General features: G+C 50.5%; 1 protein-coding gene across 1 annotated transcript in view; it reads right to left on the bottom strand.

The window, feature by feature from the left end:
* The window catches only part of Rhobtb3 (Rho related BTB domain containing 3), a 69,572-nt gene that overhangs the window by 35,070 nt on the left and 8,151 nt on the right, over positions 1-26,351 (bottom strand). The window contains exons 4-5 of the mRNA XM_051172249.1: positions 21,732-21,886; positions 17,415-17,526 (exon numbers count right to left, since the gene is read on the bottom strand). Of these exons, the coding sequence (XP_051028206.1) occupies positions 17,415-17,526; positions 21,732-21,886 (267 nt within the window). The remainder of the gene's footprint in view (positions 1-17,414; positions 17,527-21,731; positions 21,887-26,351) is intronic.

Genomic DNA, 26,351 nt, shown 5'->3' with positions numbered 1-26,351 from the left:
TTACCCTATATATACAATATACCCTGTGGATTATCCTATATATACTTTATATATACTGTATATTACCCAGTATATATACAATATACCCTGTGTATTGCCCTATATATACAATATACCCTGTGGATTACCCTATATATACAATATACCCTGTGGATTACCCTATATATACAATATACTCTGTATATTACCCAGTATATATACAATATACCCTGTATGTTATGCAGTCCCTCGAATGAAGAACCGCTGGCAGAGGGTGGGGTCCAGGGTGTGGGATGCTGGATTCCGCTGAGAGATGACGATGTTCCCTCTTCTGGATCGGTCAGATCCACTAGCCGTCTACACTAGTTGGTCTTTTCTAACCCTGAAAGCATTTAAGGCTCCAGAATTTACCACATTTTACTTAGCTGAACTTTTATAAAGTGGAAATGATTCCTCAATTCCAATTTGCATTTTCTTGGTTTATATTTATATTCATTCAACAAATAGCTTTTTAGTGCCTACTTTAGAGGTCTTTTTCTTTTTGATAAATAGGAATACTTCACATTTATGAAATACACACTGATTATTCAGTACATATATACAATATGGCAGCTACTCATCATTTCTTTGTACCTAGGACTTTCAAACACACCTCTTCCATTTCTTCACAAAATATAGTAACATTATCACAATAACCTACAGCCATCATATGATGACAAGTACCTAATTATTCTATTATATAATAGTAGAATAATAATAATAATGCAAAATGTCAATAATGATGAGTGTAATTTAATGTTTATATTTACACTCAGTTGCATAAATGATAACAGGGTGCACACACACCCTTAACTTCATCCTGCAGTTATGAACTCTGTCATTGCACCTTATCTCCAGACAGTAAGACAAACACAGACATACACAAATACACACATAGCAGCTGAAATCCTTAAGAGTCAGGGGCAGGCATCAGGCCACTGTGGCTCTGATAATATTTCACATTATCTCTTAACCTTGACCTATTCATCATAATAGGTTAAAAAAATTAACAGTAACCCTACAATTTCATCTAATCTTCAGCTCATATTAAAATTTCACTGGCTACTTCTTGCCTAAGCAGAGGCAACCCCTCTCTTGCATGAGGTTTGTTGTGCCCTCCTACCCCTTCAGAGTTGTAACCCTCACACAGGGATGTCTCTGCCCTCACAGCTGTAACACTCACACAGGGATGCCTCTGCCCTCACAGCTGTAACACTCACACAGGGATGTCTCTGCCCTCACAGCTGTAACACTCACACAGAGATGCCTCTGCCCTCACAGCTGTAACACTCACACAGGGATGCCTCTGCCCTCACAGCTGTAACACAGAGATGCCTCTGCCCTCACAGCTGTAACACTCACACAGGGATGCCTCTGCCCTCACAGCTGTAACCCTCACACAGGGATGTCTCTGCCCTCACAGCTGTAGCACTCACACAGGGATGCCTCTGCCCTCACAGCTGTAACACTCACACAGGGATGCCTCTGCCCTCACAGCTGTAACACTCACACAGGGATGCCTCTGCCCTCACAGCTGTAACACTCACACAGAGATGTCTCTGCCCTCACAGCTGTAACACTCACACAGGGATGCCTCTGCCCTCACAGCTGTAACACTCACACAGGGATGCCTCTGCCCTCACAGCTGTAACACAGAGATGCCTCTGCCCTCACAGCTGTAACACTCACACAGGGATGCCTCTGCCCTCACAGCTGTAACACAGAGATGCCTCTGCCCTCACAGCTGTAACACTCACACAGAGATGCCTCTGCCCTCACAGCTGTAGCACTCACACAGGGATGTCTCTGCCCTCACAGCTGTAACACTCACACAGGGATGCCTCTGCCCTCACAGCTGTAACACTCACACAGGGATGCCTCTGCCCTCACAGCTGTAACACTCACACAGGGATGCCTCTGCCCTCACAGCTGTAACACTCACACAGGGATGCCTCTGCCCTCACAGCTGTAACACTCACACAGGGATGCCTCTGCCCTCACAGCTGTAACACAGAGATGCCTCGCCCTCACAGCTGTAACACTCACACAGAGATGCCTCTGCCCTCACAGCTGTAAACACAGAGATGCCTCTGCCCTCACAGCTGTAACACAGAGTGCCTCTGCCCTCACAGCTGTACACTCACATAGGGATGCCTCTGCCTCACAGCTGTAACACTCACACAGGGATGCCTCTGCCCTCACAGCTGTAACACTCACACAGGGATGCCTCTGCCCTCACAGCTGTACAACAGAGATGCCTCTGCCCTCACAGCTGTAACACTCACACAGAGATGCCTCTGCCCTCACAGCTGTAACACAGAGATGCCTCTGCCCTCACAGCTGTAACACTCACACAGGGATGTCTCTGCCCTCACAGCTGTAACACTCACACAGGGATGCCTCTGCCCTCACAGCTGTAACACTCACACAGGGATGTCTCTGCCCTCACAGCTGTAACACTCACACAGGGATGTCTCTGCCCTCACAGCTGTAACACTCACATAGGGATGTCTCTGCCCTCACAGCTGTAACACTCACACAGGGATGCCTCTGCCCTCACAGCTGTAACACTCACACAGGGATGTCTCTGCCCTCACAGCTGTAACACTCACACAGGGATGCCTCTGCCCTCACAGCTGTAACACTCACACAGGGATGTCTCTGCCCTCGGAGCTGTAACACTCACATAGGGATGTCTCTGCCCTCACAGCTGTAACACAGAGATGCCTCTGCCCTCACAGCTGTAACACTCACATAGGGATGCCTCTGCCCTCACAGCTGTAACACTCACACAGGGATGCCTCTGCCCTCACAGCTGTAACACTCACACAGGGATGCCTCTGCCCTCACAGCTGTAACACTCACACAGGGATGTCTCTGCCCTCGGAGCTGTAACACTCACATAGGGATGTCTCTGCCCTCACAGCTGTAACACTCACACAGGGATGTCTCTGCCCTCACAGCTGTAACACTCACACAGGGATGCCTCTGCCCTCACAGCTGTAACACTCACACAGGGATGTCTCTGCCCTCACAGCTGTAACACTCACATAGGGATGCCTCTGCCCTCACAGCTGTAACACAGGGATGTCTCTGCCCTCACAGCTGTAACACTCACACAGGGATGCCTCTGCCCTCACAGCTGTAACACTCACACAGAGATGCCTCTGCCCTCACAGCTGTAACACTCACACAGGGATGCCTCTGCCCTCACAGCTGTAACACTCACACAGGGATGCCTCTGCCCTCACAGCTGTAACACTCACACAGGGATGTCTCTGCCCTCACAGCTGTAACACTCACACAGCGGTGCCTCTGCCCTCACAGCTGTAACACTCACACAGGGATGTCTCTGCCCTCGGAGCTGTAACACTCACACAGGGATGTCTCTGCCCTCACAGCTGTAACACTCACACAGGGATGCCTCTGCCCTCACAGCTGTAACACAGGGATGTCTCTGCCCTCGGAGCTGTAACACTCACATAGGGATGTCTCTGCCCTCACAGCTGTAACACTCACACAGGGATGTCTCTGCCCTCACAGCTGTAACACTCACACAGAGATGCCTCTGCCCTCACAGCTGTAACACTCACACAGGGATGTCTCTGCCCTCGGAGCTGTAACACTCACATAGGGATGTCTCTGCCCTCACAGCTGTAACACAGAGATGCCTCTGCCCTCACAGCTGTAACACTCACATAGGGATGCCTCTGCCCTCACAGCTGTAGCACTCACACAGGGATGCCTCTGCCCTCACAGCTGTAACACTCACACAGGGATGTCTCTGCCCTCACAGCTGTAACACAGAGATGCCTCTGCCCTCACAGCTGTAACACTCACACAGAGATGCCTCTGCCCTCACAGCTGTAACACTCACACAGAGATGCCTCTGCCCTCACAGCTGTAACACTCACACAGGGATGCCTCTGCCCTCACAGCTGTAGCACTCACACAGAGATGTCTCTGCCCTCACAGCTGTAGCACTCACACAGGGATGCCTCTGCCCTCACAGCTGTAGCACTCACACAGGGATGTCTCTGCCCTCACAGCTGTAACACTCACATAGGGATGTCTCTGCCCTCACAGCTGTAACCCTCACACAGGGATGCCTCTGCCCTCACAGCTGTAACACTCACACAGGGATGTCTCTGCTGCCTCACAGCTGTAACACTCACACAGAGATGCCTCTGGCCCTCACAGCTGTAACACTCACACAGGGATGTCTCTGCCCTCACAAGCTGTAACACTCACACAGAGATGCCTCTGCCCTCACAGCTGTAGCACTCACACAGGGATGTCTCTGCCCTCACAGCTGTAACACTCACACAGGGATGCCTCTGCCCTCACAGCTGTAACACTCACACAGGGATGCCTCTGCCCTCACAGCTTAACACTCACACAGATGCCTCTGCCCTCACAGCTGTAACACTCACACAGGGATGCCTCTGCCCTCACAGCTGTACACTCACACAGGGATTCCTGCCCTCGGAGCTGTAACACTCACATAGGGATGTCTCTGCCCTCACAGCTGTAACACTCACACAGGGATGTCTCTGCCCTCACAGCTGTAACACTCACACAGAGATGCCTCTGCCCTCACAGCTGTAACACAGAGATGCCTCTGCCCTCACAGCTGTAACACTCACACAGAGATGCCTCTGCCCTCACAGCTGTAGCACTCACACAGGGATGCCTCTGCCCTCACAGCTGTAACACTCAACAGGGATGTCTGCCCTCACAGCTGTAACACTCACACAGGGATGCCTCTGCCCTCACAGCTGTAACACTCACACAGGGATGTCTCTGCCCTCACAGCTGTAACACTCACACAGGGATGCCTCTGCCCTCACAGCTGTAACACTCACACAGGGATGTCTCTGCCCTCGGAGCTGTAACACTCACATAGGGATGTCTTCTGCCCTCACAGCTGTAACACTCACACACAGGGATTCTCTGCCCTCACGCTGTAACACTCACACAGGGATGCCTCTGCCCTCACAGCTGTAACACTCCACAGGGATGCCTCTGCCCTCACAGCTGTAACACTCACACAGGGATGTCTCTGCCCTCGGAGCTGTAACACTCACATAGGGATGTCTCTGCCCTCACAGCTGTAACACAGAGATGCCTCTGCCCTCACAGCTGTAACACAGAGATGCCTCTGCCCTCACAGCTGTAACACTCACACAGAGATGTCTCTGCCCTCACAGCTGTAACACTCACACAGAGATGTCTCTGCCCTCACAGCTGTAACACTCACACAGGGATGTCTCTGCCCTCACAGCTGTAACACTCACACAGGGATGCTCTGCCCTCACAGCTGTAAACACTCACATAGGGATGTCTCCTGCCCTCACAGCTGTAACACTCACACAGGGATGCCTCTGCCCTCACAGCTGTACACGCACACAGGGATGTCTCTGCCCTCGGAGCTGTAACACTCACATAGGGATGTCTCTACCCTCACAGCTGTAACACTCACACAGGGATGTCTCTGCCCTCACAGCTGTAACACTCACACAGGGATGTCTCTGCCCTCACAGCTGTAACACTCACATAGGGATGTCTCTGCCCTCACAGCTGTAACACTCACACAGGGATGTCTCTGCCCTCACAGCTGTAACACTCACACAGGGATGTCTCTACCCTCACAGCTGTAACACTCACACAGGGATGCCTCTGCCCTCACAGCTGTAACACTCACACAGGGATGCCTCTGCCCTCACAGCTGTAACACTCACACAGGGATGTCTCGCCCTCACAGCTGTAACACAGAGATGCCTCTGCCCTCACCTGTAACACTCACACAGAGATGCCTCTGCCCTCACAGCTGTAACACTCACACAGGGATGCCTCTGCCCTCACAGCTGTAACACTCACACAGGGATGCCTCTGCCCTCACAGCTGTAACACTCACACAGAGATGCCTCTGCCTCACAGCTGTAACACTCACACGATGCCTCTGCCCTCACAGCTGTAACACTCACACGGGATGCCTCTGCCCTCACAGCTGTAACACAGAGATGCCTCTGCCCTCACAGCTGTAACACAGAGATGGCCTCTGCCCTCACAGCTGTAACACTCACACAGGATGCTCTGCCTCGGAGCTGTAACACTCACATAGGGATGCCTCTGCCCTCACAGCTAGCACTCACACAGGGATGTCTCGCCCTCACAGCTGTAACACAGAGATGCCTCTGCCCTCACAGCTGTAACACTCACACAGAGATGTCTCCTGCCCTCACAGCTGTAACACTCACACAGGGATGCCTCTGCCCTCACAGCTGTAACACAGAGATGCCTCTGCCCTCACAGCTGTAACACTCACACAGGGATGTCCTCTGCCCTCACAGCTTGTAACACAGAGATGCCTCTGCCCTCACAGCTGTAACACTCACACAGGATGTCCTCGCCCCTCACAGCTGTAACACTCACACAGAGATGCCTCGCCCTCACAGCTGTAACACTCACACAGGATGTCTCTGCCCTCAGCTGTAACCCTCACATAGGGATGTCTCTGCCCTCACAGCTGTAACACTCACACAGGGATGTCTCTGCCCTCACAGCTGTAACCCTCACATAGGGATGTCTCTGCCCTCACAGCTGTAACACTCACACAGGGATGTCTCTGCCCTCACAGCTGTAACACTCACATAGGGATGCCTCTGCCCTCACAGCTGTAACACTCACACAGGGATGTCCTCCCTCACAGCTGTAGCACTCACACAGAGATGCCTCTGCCCTCACAGCTGTAACACTCACACAGGGATGTCTCTGCCCTCCAGCTGTAACACTCACATAGGGATGCCTCTGCCCTCACAGCTGTAACTCACACAGGGATGTCTCTGCCCTCGGAGCTGTAACACCACACAGGGATGCCTCTGCCCTCACAGCGCTGTACACTCACACAGGGATGTCTCTGCCCTCACAGCTGTAACACTCACACAGGGATGCCTCTGCCCTCACAGCTGTAACAAGAGATGCCTCTGCCCTCACAGCTGTAGCACTCACACAGGATGCCTCTGCCCTCACAGCTGTAACACAGAGATGCCTCTGCCCTCACAGCTGTAACACTCACACAGGATGTCTCTGCTGCCCTCACAGCTGTAGCACTCACACAGGATGTCTCTGCCCTCACAGCTGTAACACTCACATAGGGATGTCTTGCCCTCTCACAGCTGTAACCCTCACACAGGGATGCCTCTGCCCTCACAGCTGTAACCCTCACATAGGGATGTCTCTACCCTCACAGCTGTAACACTCACACAGGGATGCCTCTGCCCACCAGCTGTAACACTCACACAGGGATGCCTCTGCCCTCACTGTAACACTCACACAGGGGATGCTCTGCCCTCACAGCTGTAACACTCACACAGGGATGCCTCTTCCCTCACAGCTGTAACACCTCACACAGATGCCTCGCCCTCACAGCTGTAACACTCACACAGGGATGCCTCTGCCCTCACAGCTGTAACACTCACACAGAGATGCCTCTGCCCTCACAGCTGTAACACTCACACAGAGATGCCTCTGCCCTCACAGCTGTAACACTCACACAGGGATGCCTCTGCCCTCAAGTGTAACACCACACGAGATGTCTCTGCCCTCACAGCTGTAACCTCACATAGGGATGCCTCTGCCCCAGCTGTAACACTCACACAGGGATGCCTCTGCCCTCACAGCTGTAACACAGAGATGCCTCTGCCCTCACAGCTGTGCACTCACACACAGGATGCCTCTGCCCTCACAGCGTAACACTCACACAGAGATGCCTCTGCCCTACAGCTGTAACACTCCACACAGGATGCCTCTGCCCTCACAGCTGTAACACAGGATGCCTCTGCCCTCACAGCTGTAACACAGAGATGCCTCTGCCCTCACAGCTGTAGCACTCACACAGGGATGCCTCTGCCCTCACAGCTGTAACACTCACACAGATGCCTCTGCCCTCAGCTGTAACACTCACACAGGGATGTCTCTCTGCCCTCACAGCTGTAACACTCACACAGGGATGCCTCTGCCCTCACAGCTGTAACACTCACACAGGGATGCCTCTCCCTCACAGCTGTAACACTCACACAGGATGCCTCTGCCCTCACAGCTGTAACACTCACACAGGGATGCCCTGCCCTCACAGCTGTAACACTCACACAGGGATGCCTCTGCCCTCACAGCTGTAACACTCACACAGAGATGCTCTGCCCTCACAGCTGTAACACTCACATAGGGATGCCTCTGCCCTCACAGCTGTAACACTCACACAGGGATGCCTCTGCCCTCACAGCTGTAACACTCACACAGGGATGCCTCTGCCCTCACAGCTGTAACACAGAGATGCCTCTGCCCTCACAGCTGTAGCACTCACACAGGGATGCCTCTGCCCTCACAGCTGTAACACTCACACAGAGATGCCTCTGCCCTCACAGCTGTAACACTCACACAGGGATGCCTCTGCCCTCACAGCTGTAACACAGAGATGCCTCTGCCCTCACAGCTGTAGCACTCACACAGGGATGCCTCTGCCCTCACAGCTGTAACACTCAACAGGGATGCCTCTGCCCTCACAGCTGTAACAAGGGATGCCTCTGCCCTCACAGCTGTAACACAGAGATGCCTCTGCCCTCACAGCTGTAGCACTCACACAGGGATGCCTCTGCCCTCACAGCTGTAACACTCACACAGAGATGCCTCTGCCCTCACAGCTGTAACACAGAGATGCCTCTGCCCTCACAGCTGTAGCACTCACACAGGGATGCCTCTGCCCTCACAGCTGTAACACTCACACAGAGATGCCTCTGCCCTCACAGCTGTAACACTCACACAGGGATGTCTCTGCCCTCACAGCTGTAACACTCACACAGAGATGCCTCTGCCCTCACAGCTGTAAACACAGAGATGTCTCTTGCCCTCACAGCTGTAACACTCACATAGAGATGTCTCTGCCCTCCAGCTGTAACACTCACATAGGGATGCCTCTGCCCTCACAGCTGTAAAACTCACACAGGGATGCCCTCTGCCCTCACAGCTGTAAACTACACAGGGATGCTCTGCCCTCACAGCTGTAACACAGAGATGCCTCTGCCCTCACAGCTGTAGACAACTCACACAGGGATGCCTCTGCCCTCACAGCTGTAACACTCACACAGGATGTCTCTGCCCTCACAGCTGTAAGCACTCACACAGGGATGCCTCTGCCCTCACAGCTGTAACACTCACACAGGGATGTCCTCTGCCCTCACAGCTGTAACACTCACACAGGATGCCTCTGCCCTCACAGCTGTAACACTCACACAGGGATGTCTCTGCCCTCAAAGCTGTAACACTCCACAAGAGATGCCTCTGCCCTCACAGCTGTAACACTCACACAGAGATGCCTCTAGCTACACTCACACAAGATGCTGCAAGGTAGCACTCACACAGGGATGCCTCTGCCCTCACAGCTGTAACCACTCACACAGGATGCCTCTGCCCTCACAGCTGTAACACTCACACAGGGATGCCTCTGCCCTCACAGCTGTAACACTCACACAGGGATGCCTCTGCCCTCACAGCTGTAACACAGGGATGCCTCTGCCCTCACAGCTGTAACACAGAGATGCCTCTGCCCTCACAGCTGTAACACTCACACAGGGATGCCTCTGCCCTCACAGCTGTAACACAGAGATGCCTCTGCCCTCACAGCTGTAACACTCACACAGGGATGCCTCTGCCCTCACAGCTGTAACACAGGGATGCCTCTGCCCTCACAGCTGTAACACTCACACAGAGATGCCTCTGCCCTCACAGCTGTAACACAGGGATGCCTCTGCCCTCACAGCTGTAACACTCACACAGGGATGCCTCTGCCCTCACAGCTGTAACACAGGGATGTCTCTGCCCTCACAGCTGTAACCCTCACACAGGGATGCCTCTGCCCTCACAGCTGTAACACTCACACAGGGATGCCTCTGCCCTCACAGCTGTAACACAGGGATGCCTCTGCCCTCACAGCTGTAACACAGAGATGCCTCTGCCCTCACAGCTGTAACACTCACACAGGGATGCCTCTGCCCTCACAGCTGTAAACACAGGGATGCCTCTGCCCTCACAGCTGTAACACTCACACAGGGATGCCTCTGCCCTCACAGCTGTAGCACTCACACAGAGATGCCTCTGCCCTCACAGCTGTAACACTCCCAGGGATGCCTCTGCCCTCACAGCTGTAACACAGGGATGTCTCTGCCCTCACAGCTGTAACCCTCACACAGGGATGCCTCTGCCCTCACAGCTGTAACACTCACACAGGGATGCCTCTGCCCTCACAGCTGTAACACTCACATAGGGATGCCTCTGCCCTCACAGCTGTAACACAGAGATGCCTCTGCCCTCACAGCTGTAACACTCACACAGGGATGTCTCTGCCCTCACAGCTGTAACACTCACACAGGGATGCCTCTGCCCTCACAGCTGTAACACAGGGATGCCTCTGCCCTCACAGCTGTAACACTCACACAGGGATGCCTCTGCCCTCACGCTGTAACACTCACACAGGGATGCCTCTGCCCTCACAGCTGTAACACTCACACAGGGATGCCTCTGCCCTCACAGCTGTAACACTCACACAGGGATGTCTCTGCCCTCACAGCTGTAACACAGGGATGCCTCTGCCCTCACAGCTGTAACACAGGGATGCCTCTGCCCTCACAGCTGTAACACTCACACAGGGATGCCTCTGCCCTCACAGCTGTAACACTCACATAGGGATGCCTCTGCCCTCACAGCTGTAACACAGAGATGCCTCTGCCCTCACAGCTGTAACACTCACACAGGGATGTCTCTGCCCTCACAGCTGTAACACTCACACAGGGATGCCTCTGCCCTCACAGCTGTAACACAGAGATGCCTCTGCCCTCACAGCTGTAACACTCACACAGGGATGCCTCTGCCCTCACAGCTGTAACACAGGGATGCCTCTGCCCTCACAGCTGTAACACTCACACAGGGATGCCTCTGCCCTCACAGCTGTAACACTCACATAGGGATGCCTCTGCCCTCACAGCTGTACACAGAGATGCCTCTGCCCTCACAGCTGTAACACTCACACAGGGATGCCTCTGCCCTCACAGCTGTAACACTCACACAGAGATGCCTCTGCCCTCACAGCTGTAACACAGGGATGCCTCTGCCCTCACAGCTGTAACACAGGGATGCCTCTGCCCTCACAGCTGTAACACTCACACAGGGATGCCTCTGCCCTCACAGCTGTAACACTCACATAGGGATGCCTCTGCCCTCACAGCTGTAACACAGAGATGCCTCTGCCCTCACAGCTGTAACACTCACACAGGGATGCCTCTGCCCTCACAGCTGTAACACAGAGATGCCTCTGCCCTCACAGCTGTAACACTCACACAGGGATGCCTCTGCCCTCACAGCTGTAACACAGAGATGCCTCTGCCCTCACAGCTGTAACACTCACATAGGGATGCCTCTGCCCTCACAGCTGTAACACAGAGATGCCTCTGCCTCACAGCTGTAACACTCACACAGGGATGCCTCTGCCCTCACAGCTGTAACACACACAGAGATGCCTCTGCCCTCACAGCTGTAACACTCACACAGGGATGTCTCTGCCCTCACAGCTGTAACACTCACACAGGGATGCCTCTGCCCTCACAGCTGTAACACTCACACAGGGATGCCTCTGCCCTCACAGCTGTAGCACTCACACAGGGATGTCTCTGCCCTCACAGCTGTAACACAGGGATGCCTCTGCCCTCACAGCTGTAACACAGGGATGCCTCTGCCCTCACAGCTGTAACACTCACACAGGGATGCCTCTGCCCTCACAGCTGTAACACTCACATAGGGATGCCTCTGCCCTCACAGCCTGTAACACAGAGATGCCTCTGCCCTCACAGCTGTAACACTCACACAGGGATGTCTCTGCCCTCACAGCTGTAACACTCACACAGGGATGTCTCTGCCCTCACAGCTGTAACACAGGGATGCCTCTGCCCTCACAGCTGTAACACTCACATAGGGATGCCTCTGCCCTCACGCTGTAACACAGGATGCCTCTGCCCTCACAGCTGTAACACTCACACAGGGATGCCTCTGCCCTCACAGCTGTAACACTCACACAGGGATGCCTCTGCCCTCACAGCTGTAACACTCACACAGGGATGCCTCTGCCCTCACAGCTGTAACACTCACACAGGGATGCCTCTGCCCTCACAGCTGTAACACTCACACAGGGATGCCTCTGCCCTCACAGCTGTAACACCAGATGCCTCTGCCCTCACAGCTGTAACACTCACACAGGGATGCCTCTGCCCTCACAGCTGTAAACACAGGGATGCCTCTGCCCTCACAGCTGTAACACTCACACAGAGATGCCTCTGCCCTCACAGCGTAACACTCACACAGGGATGCCTCTGCCCTCACAGCTGTAAACACAGGGATGCCTCTGCCCTCACAGCTGTAACACAGGGATGCCTCTGCCCTCACAGCTGTAACACAGATGCCTCTGCCCTCACAGCTGTAACACTCACACAGGGATGTCTCTGCCCTCACAGCTGTAACACTCACCCAGGATGCCTCTGCCCTCACAGCTGTAACACTCACACAGGGATGTCTCTGCCCTCACAGCTGTAACACTCACACAGGGATGCCTCTGCCCTCACAGCTGTAACACTCACACAGGGATGCCTCTGCCCTCACAGCTGTAGCACTCACACAGGGATGTCTCTGCCCTCACAGCTGTAACACAGGGATGCCTCTGCCCTCACAGCTGTAACACAGGGATGCCTCTGCCCTCACAGCTGTAACACTCACACAGGGATGCCTCTGCCCTCACAGCTGTAACACTCACATAGGGATGCCTCTGCCCTCACAGCTGTAACACAGAGATGCCTCTGCCCTCACAGCTGTAACACTCACACAGGGATGTCTCTGCCCTCACAGCTGTAACACTCACACAGGGATGTCTCTGCCCTCACAGCTGTAACACAGGGATGCCTCTGCCCTCACAGCTGTAACACTCACATAGGGATGCCTCTGCCCTCACAGCTGTAACACAGGGATGCCTCTGCCCTCACAGCTGTAACACTCACACAGGGATGCCTCTGCCCTCACAGCTGTAACACTCACACAGGGATGCCTCTGCCTCACAGCTGTAACACTCACACAGGGATGCCTCTGCCCTCACAGCTGTAACACTCACACAGGATGCCTCTGCCCTCACAGCTGTAACACTCCACAGGGATGCCTCTGCCCTCACAGCTGTAACACAGAGATGCCTCTGCCCTCACAGCTGTAACACTCACACAGGGATGCCTCTGCCCTCACAGCTGTAACACAGGGATGCCTCTGCCCTCACAGCTGTAACACTCACACAGAGATGCCTCTGCCCTCACAGCTGTAACACTCACACAGGGATGCCTCTGCCTCACAGCTGTAACACAGGGATGCCTCTGCCCCACAGCTGTAGCACTCACACAGGGATGTCTCTGCCCTCACAGCTGTAACACAGGGATGCCTCTGCCCTCACAGCTGTAACACAGGGATGCCTCTGCCCTCACCGCTGTAACTCTCACACAGGGATGCCTCTGCCCTCACAGCTGTAACACTCACATGGATGCCTCTGCCCTCACAGCTGTAAACAGAGATGCCTCTGCCCTCACAGCTGTAACACTCACACAGGGATGTCTCTGCCCTCACACAGCTGTAACACTCACACGGGATGTCTCTGCCCTCACAGCTGTACACAGGGATGCCTCTGCCCTCACAGCTGTAACACTCACATAGGGATGCCTCTGCCCTCACAGCTGTAACACAGGGATGCCTCTGCCCTCACAGCTGTAACACTCACACAGGGATGCCTCTGCCCTCACAGCTGTAAACACTCACACAGGGATGCCTCTGCCCTCACAGCTGTAACACTCACACAGGGATGCCTCTGCCCTCACAGCTGTAACACTCACACAGGGATGCTCTGCCCTCACAGCTGTAACACTCACACAGGGATGCCTCTGCCCTCACAGCTGTAACACAGAGATGCCTCTGCCCTCACAGCTGTAACACTCACACAGGGATGCCTCTGCCCTCACAGCTGTAACACAGGGATGCCTCTGCCCTCACAGCTGTAACACTCACACAGGATGCCTCTGCCCTCACAGCTGTAACACTCACACGGGATGCCTCTGCCCTCACAGCTGTAACACTCACACAGAGATGCCTCTGCCCTCACAGCTGTAACACTCACACGGGATGCCTCTGCCCTCACAGCTGTAACACTCACACAGGGATGTCTCTGCCCTCACAGCTGTAACACCAGAGATGCCTCTGCCCTCACAGCTGTAACACTCACACAGGGATGCCTCTGCCCTCACAGCTGTAACACAGGGATGTCTCTGCCCTCACAGCTGTAACACTCACGAGATGCCTCTGCCCTCACAGCTGTAACACTCACATAGGGATGCCTCTGCCCTCACAGCTGTAACACTCACACAGAGATGCTCTGCCCTCACAGCTGTAACACTCACATAGGGATGCCTCTGCCCTCACAGCTGAACCACAGAGATGCCTCTGCCCTCACAGCTGTAACACTCACACAGGGATGTCTCTGCCCTCACAGCTGTAACACTCACACAGGGGTCTCTGCCCTCACAGCTGTAACACCAGGGATGCCTCTGCCCTCACAGCTGTAACACTCACATAGGGATGTCTCTGCCCTCACAGCTGTAACACAGGGATGCCTCTGCCCTCACAGCTGTAACACTCACACAGGGATGCCTCTGCCCTCACAGCTGTAACACTCACACAGGGATGCCTCTGCCCTCACAGCTGTAACACTCACACAGGGATGCCTCTGCCCTCACAGCTGTAACACTCACACAGGATGCCTCTGCCCTCACAGCTGTAACACTCACACAGGGATGCCTCTGCCCTCACAGCTGTAACACTCACACAGAGATGCTCTGCCCTCACAGCTGTAACACTCACACAGGGATGCCTCTGCCCTCACAGCTGTAACACTCACACAGGGATGCCTCTGCCCTCACAGCTGTAACACTCACATAGGGATCCTCTGCCCTCACAGCTGTAACCACAGATGGGCCTCTGCCCTCACGCTGTAACACTCACACAGGGATGCCTCTGCCCTCACAGCTGTAACACTCACACAGGGATGCCTCTGCCCTCACAGCTGTAACACTCACACAGAGATGCCTCTGCCCTCACAGCTGTAACACTCACACAGGGATGCCTCTGCCCTCACAGCTGTAACACTCACACAGGGATGTCTCTGCCCTCACAGCTGTAACACAGAGATGCCTCTGCCCTCACAGCTGTAACACTCACACAGGGATGCCTCTGCCCTCACAGCTGTAACACACAGGGATGTCTCTGCCCTCACAGCTGTAACACTCACACAGAGATGCCTCTGCCCTCACAGCTGTAACACTCACATGGGATGCCTCTGCCCTCACAGCTGTAACACTCACACAGAGATGTCTCTGCCCTCGGAGCTGTAACACTCACACAGGGATGCCTCTGCCCTCACAGCTGTAACACTCACACAGGGATGTCTCTGCCCTCACAGCTGTAACACTCACACAGGGATGTCTCTGCCCTCACAGCTGTAACACTCACACAGGGATGTCTCTGCCCTCACAGCTGTAACACAGAGATGCCTCTGCCCTCACAGCTGTAACACTCACACAGGGATGTCTCTGCCCTCACAGCTGTAACACAGGGATGTCTCTGCCCTCACAGCTGTAACACTCACACAGAGATGCCTCTGCCCTCACAGCTGTAACACTCACATAGGGATGCCTCTGCCCTCACAGCTGTAACACAGGGATGCCTCTGCCCTCACAGCTGTAACACTCACACAGGGATGTCTCTGCCCTCACAGCTGTAACACAGAGATGCCTCTGCCCTCACAGCTGTAACACTCACACAGAGATGCCTCTGCCCTCACAGCTGTAAACTCACATGGATGCTCTGCCCTCACAGCTGTAACACTCACACAGAGATGCCTCTGCCCTCACAGCTGTAACACTCACATAGGGATGCCTCTGCCCTCACAGCTGTAACACTCACACAGGGATGCCTCTGCCCTCACAGCTGTAACACAGGGATGCCTCTGCCCTCACAGCTGTAACACTCACACAGGGATGTCTCTACCCTCACAGCTGTAACACTCACATAGGGATGCCTCTGCCCTCACAGCTGTAACACTCACATAGGGATGCCTCTGCCCTCACAGCTGTAACACAGGGATGTCTCTGCCCTCACAGCTGTAACACTCACACAGAGTGCCTCTGCCCTCACAGCTGTAACTCACAGGGATGCCTCTGCCCTCACAGCTGTAACACAGGGATGCCTCTGCCCTCACAGCTGTAACACTCACACAGGGAGGGTCTCTGCCCTCACAGCTGTAACACTCACACAGAGATGTCTCTGCCCTCACAGCTGTAACACTCACACAGGATGCCTCTGCCCTCACAGCTGTAACACTCACATAGGGATGCCTCTGCCCTCACAGCTGTAACACAGAGATGCCTCTGCCCTCACAGCTGTAACACTCACACAGGGATGCCTCTGCCCTCACAGCTGTAACACTCACATAGGGATGCCTCTGCCCTCACAGCTGTAACACTCACATAGGGATGCCTCTGCCCTCGGAGCTGTACATCTGTTCATCTCTTTCTAGGAATTACTCCCTAGATTAGATTTCCCTCCATATTTTGTGCATGCAGAGAAAATAGTATTTCTGGAGTTAATGAAAGAGGTAGGTATCTTGTGGCCATAGGCCTCCAGACTCGGGCCCCGCCCTTGCTGGTGGGGGTCGGGGGAGGGCTTGGCATGTGTTCTAGAATACTGGCTGGAAAAGCATCCAGAAACTTTGAGGGACAGTGATGAGTATTATTGAGTAAGTGTCTAAATGAGTTTTAGAAGACATCAGGGCTTTGAAAAATAAACGAAAGGGTAAGGAATTCTAAGGACCAAGAAGAGTGTTCTTGTTCCTGTTTCTGTTATCTGGCTGAAGGATTCCAGTGGGTGGTTAAAGTAAAATGAGCTTAATAAAAAATAAAAAATTCACCAAGTGTCCCAAGGTTGCCTTTTAGATGTCTCATTGAACAGTAGCCAATTAAGATTTTTGTATGGCTTCAAAAGTTTCACACAAGTCTTCAATCTCAACAGTTCCTCTCCACCACATGCTCAAAGTCTACAGGCTCAAACTCTCACCGAGTATTTCTCAGAAGTGTGGTTGAACTGCCCTCTGCTCTAGCAGCAGCTGAGAAGGCCCCTGCCCTGTCCCAAGCTCCCTGAATGGCAGCCGGGCCCTGAGCATGCTCTAAGATCTGTGAGGAATGAAGCGTCACAGTGTTTTCTCAATGTCTCCACACCTGGCTGTTCCAGCTGAGGCGGCCTGATTCCGTGAAAGGAGTTGGTCATTTTCCTTTTCTTCATTTTGTCACTTGTCTTCTGATTTAAGGCTTGAATCATAAAATACTCCAACTAAAACATGAATCAAATCAGAATTAGAAGTCCATCACAGTTACATCTGACACGATTACTTGTACTCCAAATCACACCTGGCAGTGGTTTCAATGGCAGCACCAATCTAGCAAACAAGTGTAAATCATTTTTAATATTAAAATTATGTTTAGAAGGGTTGATTTGTTTCGACACAGGTACACCCACTTATGGAAAAATTATTTTCTTGAATATTCAAAAAAGCAACAAACATACTGTAATTTCATGGCTATAGCAGTTTCCTCGGTGGGAACCACTATAGTTAATACTGTGACAGTCCAGGCAGTAAAAGCTATGGCCAGATCTGGCCACGGATGCTCCTCTCAGCTAGGCAACTACACTTGTTTTTCTTCAATATGCTATCCTTTACAAATTAAAATTCTCAACAGGTACTAACCTGGCTCCAGGCCTGTGACGTAACTCACCAGGTCTGGGTGTTGTAAAAGCACACACAGATGTCATCCACAAAGCAATTATTAAATTATTAATCAAAAAAGCAAACTTTGAGGGGGAAAAGGATATTCTATCTTCCTGTTTCGAGAAACCTATCGTCACACACGCATGTTCAGCAGCTTTAGCTTTCAATGATCAAACTCCTCAGAGATAAGTGCAACACAGGTGACCCCTAACTCTTGGGCCCTAAGACAACTTCTCCTCTTTTCACCTCACTCTGCCTTCCCACTTATCACCCCCATGCTCAAGGAATTCTCTGCAAGAGGGGACACCCCGGCCTCCAGCTGCTCCTGTCCATGGTTCCCTTTAAACAGTTATGAGTCTCTTGGCCATCTCTCAGGTCTAAGGGTCCCAGCAATGCAGCCCGCCCTCTTGTGGGCCTGCACAGGCCAGGAAACAGACTTTAGATCAGTGGCCGCCTAAGCTGAGTCCTATGTCTGGGAGCTTAGTCAGAGCACTGTCTAACAGAGCTCTGTGTGACAAAGAAAGGCACAGAGCACTCTAAAATGTGACCTGTACCTAATACTCAAGGGGCTGAACTTCAAGTTTGCTTTATTTCAATTAATTTAACTCTAAATGGCAATTGCCACCTGTAAAAGCACTGGTTGTTCTAGAAAGGGAGAGTTATGTGCTCTAGGTGGTCACATCCTATTGGATGCAGTGACTTATGCCTGTAGGAAGGGGTACAACTAGATGGTGGGGCTCTCTACACCTCATGGGCAGGCATCCTCTTTCTGAGGACTGAAGAGAACAATGCGGAACTTCATTCCTGACTGAAACACAAGATTTTAGATGCCCTTTACTTCAGCAACAGCATCTCCACCTGGGTCCTTGCAAACGCCATAATCTCTTACCACAACATTTCACCTAATTCACAAGCCTAGAGAGACCTGAGGAGACAGTTCAACATGTGGAGGCAAGAGACTTGCTGACCAAGTGTGAGGAGCTCAGTATAGAAATGTGGATCCCCAGGGCAGCCAGAAGTGTAGCATGAGTCTGTCACCTCAGCACGATGGGACATGAACAGAGGATGTCCTCAAAGCTCCTGGGCACAGCAGGTGTGGCATATGCAGGAGTGAGAGCAAGAGGTTCTATTTCAAACCAGGAAGACCGAGATTGTCTTCTGACCCTCCACATGTATGCACAATGGCACATGCAAATGTATTAATACACATGCGTGTGCACGCGCACACACACACACACACACACACACACACACATCTAGATCATCTCGGTTTTATTTCAGATTCTTACTAAGCATTAACAGAAAGGAAGCATCCATGTCTTCCAACCTTGCCCACATCTTCAGTCCTTCCCATGCCCATCTCTATAACTGCACCATTAAACATTACGAAGAAAGAGAAACATGGAGGACACAGAAGAGAAAGAGAGATGAGGAACGACCCTAAGTATTTCAGGCTCCAGAAGCTGGAATAGATCCAGGAGACCCCTATCCCAACAGAAATGAAACTAGATCCAACCCATGAAACAGCCTTCAAATGAAATCATTAAGATGACACTCACCCATCCCACATAAATTACCTGAGTAGCTCCTGAAAATGCATAGTTCTTGATCAAGTCAAAACATATCAAACCCACTACAATAGAAACTCTGGACTTAATTTATTTATGCTTAATAGAAATCAGTATTATCTATATTTGTTTATTATAGTCAGGTTAGTGAACTCCAGAAAATGAAATTTCTATCATCATCTATGGTGATTTTAATGTTTCAACATAAGCGTAAGTTAAGTCCTAAGATCTCACACTTAAGGTCAGTTGTGTTTGGTGTTGACTGTCACTGGCAATTGTCAGGTTTGTCTATTGAGAAGGGCTACTTCTTGGAGAGCTGGATAGTTTAAGACCAGTAAGTTGTTAAGTGATGCAAGTACTCTCCAAAGACCTTATAGTCTTAGTTTTAGCTATGGGTTAGGTATTGAACACTGAGACTTAAAATGACCACAAGACACACCACCACTGCAAGTGAGTACGCAAAGCCAGGCAAGACGCTATCTACATAAACGGTCCTCTGACTACAGCTGTGGTTTTCTTTTCATTGAAAATAAGTTTGTCATAAAGTATATTCTAATTATGTTTCCCCGGGCAAATCCTCCTAGATCCTCCCTACCCATCCAAGGTCACATCTTTTCTCTGTGTGTGTGTGTGTGTGTGTGTGTGTGTGTGTGTGTGTGTGCGCGCGCGCGCGCGCGCGCGCACGCGTGTATGGCAAATAAACTAACAAGCAAAAAAGGCACAAGAAACACACGAAGAGTCAAACACACACACACATTGGAAAACATAATCTACAAGCAAAAGACCAGTAAGAGGGGGAAAAAAGAGCCCCCCAAAACCAATGTGTGATTGAAACAAACAAACAAACAAACAAAAAACTACAAGAACACCACTGAGTTCATCTTTTGTTGGCCATCTGCTACTGGGAGTAGAGCTTTAAGGGTAGTTTGTATACTCAGCGTGACTCCCTTGAAAAAAACTAATTTTTCCTTTACAAGTGGTTGTCAGTTGGAGATGGCTTCTTGTAGGGACAGGACCTCTTATCCACTTGCCCCTCAGAGCACTAGGACCCCATCTGGCTTAAACCTGGGTAGGCCTTGTGCACCCTGTGCATGCTCTGTGAGTTCCTATGTGTCACTCCTGTTCTGTTTGTTAGACACTGTCTCCTTGGTGTCATCCATTTTACACGCTTTCTGTCTCCTCTTGCACATAGTCCCCTGAGCCACAAAGGGAAGGCATTTAGAACTGAGTGCACGTTTGGACTACAGCAAGATTGGTTGTGACGTCTTGCTAAACCATGCATAAAAGAAATATTTTTTTCCAACTAATGAAGAGAACTCTTGGGGCCCACTGGTTTAGGCTACAAGGTCCACTCCGCCGTATATTGATTATTATAAACCAAGTTGCAGAGATGGTTCAGTCAGTAAAGTCCTTGCTTTGCGAGTACAAAGACCTGATGCTTGTGGGAAATAAAAGATCTTGAGAACTTGTAATCTCAGCACTGGGAAAGTAGAGACTTTGAGAGCCCTGGGGCTCCCTGGGGCTTTGCCACTGGCAAGCTTCAGGCCAGTGAGACCTTGTCTCCGTAAATGAGGTGAACGGCATCTGAAGAACAACACTCATGATTGACCTGTGGCCTCTACACACAACAGTTGTGTTACTTCCCCACCACCACCATCGCCACCCCAACAGTGCTGAGCACAGTGACGCATGCTTGCTTCTGGGGCCAGCAGCGGGTGGGAAAGACAGGTGGAGCTCTGCGGGACACTGACCAGCCAGCCCAGCTTACCTGGCAAACAGAGGCCAGTGAGAGGCCCTGTCTTCAAAAAAATAATGGGAACAGTGTCTGAGGACACCTGAGGTGGTCCTCTGGCCTTCTTCACATGCAAGTGTGAATATATGCCCACACGTAGGCATAGGTGTGAGCATATATACATGTTCACACACACACACACACACACACACACACACGATTACTATAAACTTGTGTAGGTTTGAGTAAGAAGAGGTGATTTTTGACTTATACAACGACCAATACAGTATTAATTTTGAAAGATTCCAAAAATCATAATAGATGATAAAGGATGTCTGATCAAGCTGATGCCGCCATCTCTCATTGTTTCTCAAAGTTCACACAAATCATGCTCCAACGGACACCCTGGAGAATAGCTACAGTGCCACCCTGACGAACGACCCCACACGACACGGGCCTTTCCACTTACCACTCCCCCAAAATACTTTCCAATGTAGAAGTCATCGAGGCTGTGCAGCTCCAGGTATGTAGCTCCTAGCTCCTTGGCAAGCTGGATCCCTTCGGTGGTGGTGACACAGCTCCCCCGGTCTGAGGTACACAGGGGGCATGTGCAAGGTAATTCTTCTGAGGAAAGGAATATAGAAACAGAGAGTTTTAAAACTAAACAGGGAAAAAAATACAGAGGGAGTATGAGCATTAATGAATCAAATCACTATATACCAAACTCTCGATAAAAAAGGCCAGCGTTGACAAAGAAGTCCTTAAGTGAAGTCCTTAGCATTGATTATCAGAACAAGTGGCATTTTAGAAAACAGGAGAATTTATAAGTTGGTGAGTGGATACTATTTTTTTTTTTTTTTTTTTTTTGGTTTTTTTTTCGAGACAGGGTTTCTCTGTGTAGCCTTGACCATCCTGGACTCACTTTGTAGACCAGGTTGGCCTCGAACTCACAGCGATCCGCCTGCCTCTGCCTCCCAAGTGCTGGGATTAAAGGCATGCGCCACCACGCCCGGTTCAAGGTTAGTGGATACTATTAAAGGATGCACAGCAATGACCAGCTAACCAGCCAGCTACACAACCCAACATCTTATTACCAGACCACCGGTTCAAATTCAACCATCTGACTGCCCACATAAACTAAGATGAATGAATCTTATTTTGTCATAAATTGCCTGCTAAGTATATTCACCAAGTTTGAATGCATCTTATACTTTTATTTTAATGGAACCTTCAATTTTATCCTAATTTTAAAGTTACATGCCGCCAGCTCATAAATGTCACATGAAGTGCATTCATAATGCTTAGCTGTGAAACATTTCTAAAGATTTATTTTTATTTTATGTTTGGGTATGCTGAATGAATGTCTGTCTGTGTACCGTGTGTGTGTCTAGCAGAGACCAGAAGACAACACCGCATCACCTGGAACAGGAATTACAAATGGTTAGGAGTCACCATGTGGGTGCTGGGAAAGGAATCCAGATCCTTTGGAAAAGTAGCCAGTGCTCTTACCTGCTGAGCACGCCCTCCCCCAACCCCATCCCCTAAAAACATTCTAAAGATAAAATTATAACAAATTAAAATTTAAAAACCAAATGCATTTAATAAAAAAAAACATGAACATAGGATTCGTGTGTGTATAACAGACATATTTGTGACTGGAAAAGTGTGGCCCATCAACAACATCTTTGCAAACATTCTTCCTCAGGCCAAAAATTCACGTCTGGTCCATATTCATCAACCAGCTTTGCTTCTTAGGGATAAACATCAGATGTACCATGTTAAAATAGCAGCTAACTCAAAAATAGGAGATGGTCACTCTGAGGAAGGCATGTTGTTGGCAGCGGTACCCCTGGGAAGGACACTCTAAGATGGAGGATGGTATGCAGGTGGCTCAGTCACTGCTGAGAAGAAACACACGTCCAACAACAACTTGGAGAGGGAAGTGTTTATTTCACCCGCATTTCATTAGAGCAGTTTCTCATCAAAGGACGTCAGGACCAGAACTCACACCTGGAGGCAGGAGCTGATGCAGAGGCCATGGAGGGGTGTTGCTTACTGGCTTGCTCAGCCTGCTTTCTTATAGAAGCCAGAACCACCAGCCCAGAAATGGTACCACCCACAATGGAGTGGGCTCTCCCCATCAATCACTAATTAAGAAAATGCCCTACAGATTTGCCTACAGCCAAAGGAAGCATTTTCTCAGTAGAGGTTCCCTCTTCTCAAATGACTGCAACTTGTGTCAAGTCGATTAAAAACAAACAAGAGTCAGCACAGAGACTCTGGGAACCACTCTTCTCAGGAGTGAGGGAAATGTGTCTGAGGCTAGGGAAGATGTCAACACGTGTACCTAAGATCACGCCTAGTCCTACAGGCTCTCTGAAGGTTAGCCTTTAAGAGAAAGACAGCTGAGCCTGTGTGTCCTACCCAGCTATAAGAAGAGAGGACACTGCCATAGGAGAAGCATGCCTGCAAGTCACTCTGAGAGTAGCTCCTGCCAACAAGCCTCACAACTATGGAAGTGTGTGGAAGAGCCATGAAAAAGCATAGGCAGCACAGTTACTGCACAGATGGTGCTCATATGTGTAAGTATGCCCCAGTGTATCAGTGAAGGTCAAAAGATAACTTTCTAGAGTCAGGTCTCTCCTTCCACCATGAGGGTTCCAGGAATTGAACTCATGTCCTCCGTCTTGGCCACAAGCTCCTTTATCCACTGAACTTTACCACTTTAAAGCTCAGAACCAAAGAGTGTGGTAGTGCATGCCTTTAATCCCAGCACTCAGGAGGCTGAGGCAGGCAGAAATCTGTGAGTTCCAGGTCAACCTAGTCTATATAGTGAGTTCCAGGATAGTTACCCAGGAAGACTGTGTCACCAGGAACAAACAAACAAAAAACAAACAAACAAAAATTTAAAAAATTAATAAATAAAAATAAAGTTCAGAAACCATGTACTTTTATCTTCACTTTATAGAGGAGGAAACTATAGTTCAGATCAGTCAGGTGATTTGTCTTATTCTTGCAAAGCAGAGATGGAAAACAAAGACAAAAGTGTCACTGGTTCACCTGATACATAAAAGTGGCAAAGCCAAAAAGAGAATTAAAAAAAAAAGTTTGTATAGACATTATCAGACCCCATAATACAGTAATTAGGAACATTAGTAAGCCTGGCACTTTTAATTATGCCATACATTCTTATCTGAGCGTATTTTTTCTAAGACTTCTTCAGTTGGTAGCAAACTGTCTGCGTAGCACTTAGGCTGTCTTGAGAAAGAACAATTGCTCCTCTCATTCTTTGGAAGGCCTCTGCGAACAGCGCCTTGGTTTTTCTGAAGACAGAGGCCCTCCTATGTCTACAAAGGTCTCCTTATGCAGCTGGAGGGGGTGGGCACGCAGGGCACCTTAGCCAGCTTTACTTCTGGACAAAAATTAAATGACATTCGTCAGTGATTCGAAGGAAGATGAAACTGAGATGCAAGAGTGTTAGCAAGTCAACCTTGAGGAAAAACATCATTGTCATTGAGGCCAGCGGAGTCGCATCTCTCTCATGTGCCTGTTGTCATGTCACTGAAGCCATTTCTTCCTGCTCGCTCAGCAAAAAGGAAAACTGTCGTGTCATCAGCTGACACTTGGCTAGTTACATGTTTTCTGAATTTCAAAGGATTTCTTCAGACCTGCTTTAAACAAAACTTCCCCAATTGGCCCTTCTGACGGTCTCCTCTGAACCGTTCCTATGTCCCCACACCAAGCAGCTGCAGTTACCATAGGATTCTATGCAAAAGTCTGTCTGGAGCTGGTTAGAGGAGAGTCAATAAAGTATTTCTGGATTAAAATGCATTCACATTAAGCATATAACAGCCAGAGGATGTTCTGAGACAAACTCTAATAGCTCTGGCTGTCCTGGAACTCGCTATGTCAGTGGTTATAACATGCCTAATGCTGTGAACCAAGGCTAAGAAGGACTTTGCTAACCAGTTACAGTGGGAGCTGCACGAGGGGAGCGTCAGTCAGAGTCGACAGTGTGGGCGGAGGTGTGGGCCAGAGCAAGAACAGCCGTATTTCCACTAAAAAAATAAAGAAACGATTTGTTTCTATAACTTCTATTTATGTGTATACATGTGTCTCTGTGTGTCCGCCACATGTGTGTGGGTACCTGTGGAAGCTGGAAAAGGAGCTGATTTCCCTGGGGTTCCAAGCAACTATTCTAGGAATCGAACTCAGGTCCCCTGGAAGAGCAGCAGGTGTGGAGCCATCACTCCAGCCCCACATGTCCACTTTTTTTAAAAAAAAGATGTATTTCTTATGTATACAGTATGCATCAGATCACATTACAGATGGTTGTGAGCCACCACGTGGTTGCTGGGAATTGAACTCAGGACCTCTGGAAGCACAGTCAGTGCTCTTAACCACTGAGCCATCTCTCCAGCCCAGGTCCATTTTAAAGTCTTAAGATGGCAAGTTAAGTCCATGTTGCCATCTCCCCTACCTGCTCAACCACCCAAGTAACTAAATAAAAGGGAAGCTGTCCAAGGAGAGGAGGAATGAATGGAGGAAGGGAGGGAGGAAGTTGGGAGAGAGGACTGGGCACACGCCACACTAAGATTGAGTGTGATGACATCAGCCCAGACACTAGGAATGCCGGGCAGAACAAAAGCAGACAGCACCAGACTAGAACTGAGTGTGAAGCCAGGTCCACTGACTCTCTCACACACACTGGAACGACGTCCAGAGTGCTCACAGCTCATATGTGGGAAGCAGGAACTAGCAGGACCACTGGCAAACGGCTGGCAGCTGGCCAAAGCACGCTGGTGGAAGGAAAGAGGCAGACCCACTGACCCTGGGTGTACTCTCACTTCCACCCTAGCCACAGACAGCAGCTGGGGAGAGCGAGAGAACAGAATCCATCCAGCCCGGAAAATGGAGTGCGAAAGTAAAGAAAGGAAAAACATTTCCTACCATTTGAGAAACAGCTATATCTTGAAACAAAACCTCACCAAACAGACTTACAATGCCTAAACAAAGCCCACTTGACATTCAACCAAAGAGATTAACTGTAATTAATTATTTTAAAATAAATGTATCTCTATGTATCTAA

This window comes from Acomys russatus, chromosome 30 (genome assembly GCF_903995435.1).
Source record: "Acomys russatus chromosome 30, mAcoRus1.1, whole genome shotgun sequence".
Classification (NCBI taxonomy): domain Eukaryota; kingdom Metazoa; phylum Chordata; class Mammalia; order Rodentia; family Muridae; genus Acomys; species Acomys russatus.
Note: the sequence above shows the minus strand (reverse complement) of the source record. Positions and strands in the feature narration are given on the sequence as shown.